Source organism: Pristis pectinata, chromosome 18, assembly GCF_009764475.1.
Source record: "Pristis pectinata isolate sPriPec2 chromosome 18, sPriPec2.1.pri, whole genome shotgun sequence".
In the NCBI taxonomy this organism is placed as follows: Eukaryota; Metazoa; Chordata; class Chondrichthyes; order Rhinopristiformes; family Pristidae; genus Pristis; species Pristis pectinata.
Genome location: NC_067422.1, coordinates 32116418 through 32125857, shown reverse-complemented (window position 1 = coordinate 32125857; position 9440 = coordinate 32116418). Strand labels below are relative to the sequence as shown.

At 42.2% G+C, this 9440-nt stretch overlaps 1 protein-coding gene across 1 annotated transcript in view; it reads left to right on the top strand.

Moving 5' to 3' along the window:
• Positions 1–500: 500 nt before the first annotated feature.
• LOC127580131 (glucagon-like peptide 2 receptor) overlaps positions 501–9440 on the top strand; it is a 135630-nt gene continuing 126690 nt past the window's right edge. Inside the window, exons 1-2 of the mRNA XM_052033342.1 lie at positions 501–612; positions 6517–6660. Coding sequence (XP_051889302.1) covers positions 501–612; positions 6517–6660 — 256 coding nt within the window. The remainder of the gene's footprint in view (positions 613–6516; positions 6661–9440) is intronic.

Here is a 9440-nt window from a genome sequence, read left to right as displayed (position 1 = left end):
GTCACCTTGGCAAAACCGAAATCAATGGGCGTCAAGGGTAAACTGCTCCAATGGATAGAGCCATTCCTCATACAAAAAAAGATGGTTGTGGTTGCCAAAGGTCAATCATCCCAGACCAAGGACATCATTGAAGCAGTTTGTGTCCTAGGCCCAACCATCTTCAGCTGCTTCATCAATAACCTTCCTTCCATCACAAGATTGGAAGTGGGTATGTTCACTGATATTCACACAATGTTCAATTCAATTTGCAACTCCTCAGCAAATGAAGCAGCCCATACCTTATGCAGTAAGAGCTAGAAAAGATTCAGGCACAGGCTGACAAGTGACAAGTAAGAGAGTCTAATCACCTGCCTTTGATGTTCAATGGCATTAGAATCACCAGGTGTTTCACCATCAATAACCTGTGGGTGACCATTGACCAGAAACTCGACTGGACCAACTATGGCTACAAGAGCAGGTGAAAGGCTGGATACCCTGTATTGGGTGACTGTCCTCTTAACATGCTAAGGCCTTTTCACCATCTACAAGGCACAAGTCAGGAAAAAGATGGAAACCTCTTCACTTGCTTGGAAGAATGCAGTTCCAACAACTATCCAGAAACTCCAGGGGGAGGTAGGATTCCGGGCAAGAAAGCAGATTGGATTCACAATTGGCTCAGTGATAAGAAGCAAAGGGTTTTGGTCAAGGGTTGTTTCTTGGACTGGAGACCTGTGTCCAGTGGTGTGCCACAGAGGTCGGTGCTTGGACCTTTGTTGTTTGCAATTTATATAAACTATTTGGATGTGAATGTACAAGGCATGGTTAGTAAGTTTGCAGATGATAGTAAAATAAGTGGTGCTGACAGTGTAGAAGGTTATGAAAAGTTACAGGGGGATCTTGAACGGCTAGGTATGTGGGCTGAGGATTGGAAAATGACTTTCAACCCAGATAAATGTGAGGTATTGCATTTTGGGAGATCAGTCCAGGGTAGGACTTATACAGTGAATGGTCAGGCCCTGGGGAGTGTCATGGAACAAAGGGACGCAAGAGTGCAAGTGCATAGTTTGCTGAAAGCAACGTCACAGGTAGATAGGTTGGTGAATAAGGCATTTGGCACACTGGCCTTAATCAATCAGGTCTTTGAGTATAGGAGTTGGGAAGTTATGTTGTAGTCATGTAAGACATTGGTGAGGCAACACTTGGAGTATTGTGCACAGTTTTGGTCACCCTGTATATCGGAAAGATGTTATCAAACTAAAAAGAATGCAGAATAGATTTACCAGGATGTTGCCTGGATGGGGGCTTGAGTTACAAGGAGAGGTTGTGTAGACTAGGACTTTATTCCCTGGGACATAGGAGATGGAGGGGTGACCTGCTAGAGGGATATAAGATCACGAGGGACATAGACAGGGTGAAAGCACGTAGTCTTTTTCCCAGGGAGTGGGTGCTAAAAACAAGAGGGCCTGTTAGACTGGCACCTCATCAACTATCTTAAACACACATCCCCTCAACCACTGGTGCACAGCAGCTGCAGTGTTTGCCATCTCCATGAAGCACTGCCTTTACTTGCCCATGCTGCTCCCATACCTCCCAAACCAGACAAGGGCAGCAGTCACAGGGGAACATGGCCACCTGCAGGTTTCGCTCCAAGTCACACACTATCCTGACTTGGAACATTATCGCTGTTCTTTTAAGTGTTGCTGGGTCCAAATCCTGGAACTCCCTGCCCAACAGCACTGTCGGAGTGCCTTCACCAGAAGAACTGCAGCATTTCAAGAGGGTGGTTAACCATCACCTTTTCAAGGGCCATCGGGGATGGTCATTTAATGCTAAGCTTAACAGCATAGACCAGATCCCAAAAGTGAATATCGAACAAAAACTTCTAGTGCTTTGAACTTATTAGGAAATTATTTTTCAACAATGTTAATGTTTAGGGAAGGTGAATTTTCACAACTGTTTATTCAACAGTACAATGAGCTGAATGAGGCTGCTATAACCAACACCAGACTCTGTAAAATGCACAGACTATTGCAACGTAGATATTCTAGATGCACATGGTTGCTCACAGAGATCAGTCTGAAACTGCTGGCAGCTTCCACACTGAAATATTACAGCAAAACATAGAGAGAAGTTATTCACATCCTTAAAGTGGTACCAGTAATATTACGTACATGTTTGAGATTTCTTGTTGGATATTTTCTCAAAAAGTGTCCAATACAAGAAAGGAATCACTGGGGAAGGAAGTCAGGGTAAATAACTTGGACGTTGAAAGAACAGTTGGACATTGTGCAGAGGGATCTGCAGTTCTCTGAGACGTGGGTTGGAAGGTCCCTTTCATCATCAGTGATCATTGTGTGTTTTCTGTAAAATTCACATAAAGCAAAGATGATTGTACTTCACTGATTAGCACTTTCTTCAGATGTTTCTTCTGTTACAGCAGATGAACCATGAACACTTGTGAAATTCCACTGGATAAATAGTCATAAATAAATGGTGTTGGGGGAATGGAAGTTGACCACCAGCGTTCAGCAAAAAAAGGTTGGTAATGAGTAAAATTTAGTAATGTCTGATATTTGCTTTCAGGACTTCTGTGCTCATAATTTTATTCCCGTGAGCAATGTCAGATAAATCCAGCCATCAATGGAAAAGTAAATACTTGCAATTTTGCAGTCTGGAAACTTTGCAGAGCCCTTTCCTCTGGATTTTTCTGGAATGTAGTGACTGCGGTCATGCTGGAATATATGGTATACTCAGATGATTAACCTTCCTGCAGATACTTGTGCCTGTAGCCAGAAACAGTTGAATATGTTTCCTGGTTATGTGACTCCCAGTATCCTTGAGAACAAAATGCAAAGACTGGTTCAATATCTAATGTTTCAAGTTGATATATCCAATCCAATAGGTTAATAGATATTCACAAAGCCTTCAGAACACTGTTAGCCAACATACATAACAGGCTTACATTCTTCAATGTCCTTGTGCATGTCTCCAATGACATCAGGAGTCATGTTCAACATCATCAACAGGATGGTGGCCCCTGATGGAAGAATTACACTCTCATTGTCAAACTAGTCTCTTTGTCATCCTCATGATTTTGAACTCTATCAGATTATTACTTAAATGGTAAAGGTGAAAATTATGCTGATTTTATTCAACATGAGCTTTAATTCTCAAACCAAAGTGATTATTCGTTTTGCTCCCTCAATATAGAGTCATACCGCATAGTGGACCCACCATGTCCACACCAACCAGTGAACACCCATCCTTATTAATCCCATCTTCCAGCACTTGGCCCACAGCCTTCTATGTCTAGGAGATTGAAGTGCCTGTCTAGACACTTCTTAAATGCTGTCAGTGACACTGCTTCCACCATTCTCTCAGGCAGTGCATGCCAAGTACTCACCACCATCTGGGTAAAAAACATTCCTCTCAGATCGCCTTCAAATCTCTTACCCCTCTAGTTTCGTCTACCTCTGATATGAGGAAAGGTTTCCTGCAGTCTATGCTATCTATATCCCTGTAATTTTATATACCTCAGTTATGTGCCCTCTTAACTTTCTCTGCTCCTGGGAAAACAGACCAAGCCTCTTCAGTCTCTCCTCATAATTGAAACGCTCCATCCCAGGCAATATCCTGGTGAATCTCCTTTGCACCCCCCAGTGCGATCACATTTATCCTATAATGTAGGGAAGCATAATATGTGCAAAATGTTTGTTTAAACTGGTCAAACATTAATCCTAAAAGACATGATGGAGATCTGAATTTGCAATAGAAGTTAATGGTTTCAGTGGGGGATCTGTGAGATGTCATGTTGATAGGCAATAACTACATCACACTATTCCTGCACTTTGCAGAGCCTGGCGATGGTGACATTTCAGGAACAGCCCCTTCCCCTCTGCCATCAGATTTCTGAATGGCCCATGAACCCATGAACATGACCTCATTATTCCTTTTTTGCACTATTTATTTATTTTTGTAACTTACAGTAATTTTTATGTCTTGCACTGTACTGCTGCTGCAAAACAACAAATTTCACGACATATGTCAGTGATAATAAACTTGATTCTGATTCTATTAAGGCTTTCCCAGGCAGCACATTGCATTGTTGAAAGTGTAAATATTCACTTTCCCTTAATTTCAATATTGCTGATGAATAAATCTCAGCATTGACTGGGTGACTGTAAGCAGTGGTCATGTAAATTGTGTTCTGGTACAGTTGAAAATCAGATTGTCATTCTGATTTCTCGGCCTTGCAAACATTTGCCCACCACAGACAAGCCAGGAACTAAAACATTGACTAGAAAACTGTACCACATGGCACACTGTGCCATGTAATAAAACTTCAGCAGAAAATACTTCAAGTGCAAACCACTGGTTACCATGCACAGCATGAAATCACTGAATTTTCATTTTGGTCTTCCATGCATCTGATGCACAACTCCATGGAGGTGTCTGAACATGCACAATTATGCTGTACATATCTGGATTCCACCTCCATTATGCTTGTTAACACAGGCACGGCCTGCAGACTGTGAAGGACTCATGGAGGAAGAAGCCTTCACAGCACTTGCTAAGCCCTGCCTCAGTGTAATTGGAAGGTGACCAACCTGACCAGTCCATTGATGCTGGTGCTGGGAATCCTCCTCAGGTGGATCCTTTAAGTTAAAAACTTAGTTTGCACCAACTATCCCACACCTCCCTGACACCCCCACCCCACCATCGATCTCACACTAACCTGGTTATGAAATGCCCCCATCATATAATCACAACTCCCTCATTTCCCTGGCTGACACTGGGCCTTTTTTTTCCTCAGGATGCACTCTTTGTGAGGCATGATCTGAACTCTGCCTGATTCCCTACGTCAGATCTCACAATGGAAAGGCCTTTCAATGTCAGGCCCAATCTATGGTACCCAAAGCCTTGGTCTCCTGTGCTTCTGAACTTGAAAAATCCCTTCATTTCCTTAACCCTACTGCCATCCAGAGTGTCAAACTATTGCTATGCGCATTTGGATTTCAGTTGTTTCAGCAATAAGAAAGCTGTTGCAAATAAACTATGTTGTGAACAGCTGTCAATCCCAAGAGAAAAACCTCAACTTTTAACTTTGTGGATTGAATTTTGTTCCGTCCACTTCACTGTTGGACCAGCTGTCTCTACTACATTTCCTCCCCACTACACAACAAGATCCAAGGGGCAACTTTTTCACACAGAGGGTGGTGGGTATATGGAATGAGCTGCCAGGGAAGGTGGTAGAGGCAGATATAACTACAGTATTTAAGAGGCATTTTGACAGATACTTAGAAAGGTGTAGAGGAATATGGCAAATGCAGGCAAATGGAACTAGTTTAGATAAGTATCTTGGTCGGCAAGAATGTGTTGGGCTAAAGGGTCTGTTTCCATGCTGTATAACTCTATGAATGTAAGATCCGAATGCCAACTTCAAACTCATCCTACTTCTCCTCCATATTGACCATGGACTCTCTGAACTCATTCTATCCATGAGCATAAAGCAGTACAGCACAAGAACCGGCCCTTCGGCACACAATATCTATGCCAACCATGATGCCAATTTAAACTAAGCCCAGTGGCCTGCACATGATATATATCCCTTCACTTCCTGCCTGCTTATGTGCCTGTCTAAATGCCTCTTAAATGTCGCTGTCGTATCTGCTTCTCCCACTTCCCCAGCAGTGCTTTCCAGGCAACTACTGTTACCTTGAATTAATTTGCATTGAAGTGCAGAGAACCTAACTTTTCTGTTTGGTCCCATTCTAGCTGACATCTTAATGCTATGCATGCCTAGGGATTGTTCCCACTTCTTTCAGAATGGATCTTACTACTGATTGCTGTAGAAAAAGCTGCCCTCAAATCCCTATTCCCTTGGTAACTACACCCCCAATTTCCAACCTCACATTCCTGTCCTCTCCAAAGTCTTCAAATGTGCTACTAACTTCTACATTATTCCCAAACTCCCTTTTTGAATTCCTGTAATCAGATTTGGAAATACAAGTAAAGTAAAACCGAGGTCAGTGATAGAATAATTCATAAACAGCACAAACAGAACTGAGCATTTAAATAAGGTCAAGTAGACTAGAACATGATGAAAATGTTGGCCAATCAAATGTTACAGAAACTCTAGCCATTCAGTTTGCAACTGTGGCCACTTACTCCATAACCATGTGTGACTGACCAAGCTGAGGCAAATGCCCCAGTCTTCCATACAGCTGATCACCAGCAGTTTCACAATTGTGTTCACCATCAGGTTCCATCCTGCTGTCCAGTGGGAGACCACATACCTCAGCGAATTCCCCAGCACTGACACCGGAAAGTTGCTCACAGAAACAAGTGTCCTGTGTCCCGTGAGTCTAAACATTTGAATAGGCAAGAACAGCTGTGAGGGAGAAGGCCAAGGACAGTTTACAATATTTGGTTTGAGTTAAGTTTTATTAATTATTTTAAATGCTCTTTTAGTTCTTCTATTACATTTTAAAATGTATGTGTTTTTAATGATTAATATTTTTTGTTCCTCTATGACAGCTTTAGCAGCTAGTGAGGTTGACGATCATGGCTTAAATAGCTGTCAAGGCAGTTCTGTGGGCAAAGATATCCACTTCCGATCGGAAAAGCAGAATGCAGCCCAGGGCCTTGACAACCAGCAAGGAACAGCCACTTCTGTAAAAGGCAATGACTAAGGACCTGCTCCAGGGCTGTACAAGCAGACAGGTGAACATCAAGCTCGGCGGAATATCGTGGTAGCTAAGTCTGCAGTAACCCTGTCTCCCTTTCAGTTAAATTGTGTCCAATTGATTCACATGGGATGAATAAAGTAGAAAAGGATTTGATCTGCTTGAATGAAGCAGATGGCTGGACAAGTTCCTTTGAAGATTTAATTTTGGAAGTGTCTTTTAGGGCTGTATTTATAGAACACGGTGATATAAATGATAACCCCTAAGTAATCTCTCATAACACACATATTATAAGCAGATATTCTTCTTGCTGATAAAGCTACTGAACTCTGGGTCTCATTAGAGGAGCCGCTGCAGAGACTACTGACAACACAAACAGCTTGTTGAACGTGCTTCTTAGCATGATGGGGCTATCATCAACCCAGCTGCACACTGACGTTAGCAAGAATTAATTTCCCGTCCATGGGAACAAGCTCCTTAAGGTATTAAATTAGTGCCTTTTGGTGCCTATTTGTTTTCCGCTCAGTGGTGATGACAGAGGGAAACTATTTCCTCTGGAACATCTACTAACTCTGAGCTCGGTCAAAGAGGTGCAATATCATGAGGCACTTTAGTGTGCTTTAAAGGCATAGCTTTCTGCTGAGAGGGGGAAAGTTTACAGGGAATGTGTGGGGCAAGTTTTTTACACAGAGAGTGGTGGGTGCCTGGAACATGCTGCCAGGGGTGGTGGTGGAAGCAGATACGATAGTGACATTCAACAGGCTTTTCGATAGACACATGAGTATGCAGGGAATGGAGGGATATGGATCATGTGCAGGCAGAAGGGATTAGTTTAATTTGGCATCATGTTCAGCACAGACATCATGGGCTGAAGGGCCTGTTGCTGTGCTGTACTGTTCTATGTTCTATCTCCTTCACATAAAGACTGGTAGAAAGTTTGAACTCTCTCCTGTAAAGTTAGCATGGCTGGAGGAGAATCAACTGGAAAATTCAAGTGAGATTGACATATTTCTGTCTGATTAGAGAAGGAGTGAGATATGAACTAGCCATGTTCTGCAATGGGGGACAGGTTGGAAGGCCTGAATAGTCTCTCTTGGTTCTTACATTTATATTGTGTATTCATTAGAATAAAGTCAAACCTTCTGCTTGGGATTTAACTATTGCCGAGCATTGCAATGACTAAACAGTTACTACACTGAGCAACTACATAAAACGCCTATCACTGATAAGTCCCAAACATTTATTTGCATTTCTCCGGGACTTCTGATGCACTGAAATACTGGAATGTTGGGGTGAGTGGATTAAAGTTAGAACGGAGCTGAAACAGGAAGAAGTTGGGCAAAAAGTCTTGTTAACAACACAGCTTTTATAGTGGACCTTCAAAGATGTGGTGATTTCTGCAAGGTGAAGAGATTTAGGAAACTAACTTCTGAGTACAGGGTATATGATGGGTAACCACTTCGCCACTGGGAGTTCAATGGAGGAGTGGTGAATTATAAACTTTTTTTTTGTCCATTCTACAAATGTAAATGTATTGTTATTACGTCTGTCTGTAAGTTCATGTCTATGCATTTTAATTGATATAACAATTCTGCTGCTTTTAATTGAGTAAGAGAAGTAATTCTCCTCAATATAGCCTGACCGAAAAGATACAGGGCCAAAGAAGTAAGCTGTAATCTGATAGAAGAGGGGGTGATAACAAATATGTACAAACTTACACTGGAAATTGCTCTGTGCAGCTACCTACAAACTGCTCATCTTTTAATTCCCAGCCATCTGACTCGACTGGGATATGAAACAGAAAATTGGCTGACCTTCCAAGAAATAGCAGAAGATAAGCAATGGATGTGTGCCAGCCCACTCTGGAGGTGCCAGATCACTGCTTAGAAGAGCACACAGTCTAGTCGTGCTACAATTTATGGCTCAGTGACAGGCTGTTCTGTGGAGATAATTCTAACCCACCCTGGCCTGTTGGGAAGAAGTCATGATTAGTTCAAGTAAAAAATTTACTCTCCAGTCAATGTTACTGTGCTTATCTTAGCATAAAAAATAGCACTGACCTTAAAAATCTAAATAAAACAAAATAAAAACACCAGAAGCTAAAAATCAGAAACTTTGAATAACTCCAAAGATGCTGGGAACTTTGGGGTTGTTTGAAACTGGGGGAGGTGGAGAGGTGGAGGCGGGGTGAGTCCATGCCATCATTGCTGATTATTTAATCAACAAAGTATGCGTCCACTGGCAACCTTCATTGCATCCACTGAAGCTCTCAGAATGTCCACTTGACTAGTGAAGGCAAATATTGTGTTTATGCAACTGCATTGCGTTTTAAGATTGCCAGTTTTTTTTCAGTTTCCTTTATCTTCCTTCTCTCACAAGAAAGTTGCAAACATTTCCAAACCATTCCTTGTGGGAATTCAACCAGACAGACTCAAGACCTGCACTGGAATCCAACACATTGGCTCAACAGTCTGACGTTGTCCTTATATGAATCTGTTTGCAAAGTAACTTTCAGGTATTGATGAGTTAATGAGATAAGGATAAGGATAAGGATAAGGATACCTTTATTAGTCACATGTACATCGAAACACACAGGAAATGCATCTTTTGCGTAGTGTTCTGGGGGCAGCCCGCAAGTGTCACCACACTTCCGGTGCCAACGTAGCATGCCCACAACTTCCTAACCCATATGTCTTTAGAATGTGGGAGGAAACCAGAGCACCCAGAGGAAACCCACGCAGTCAAGGGGAGAATGTACAGACTCCTTACAGACAG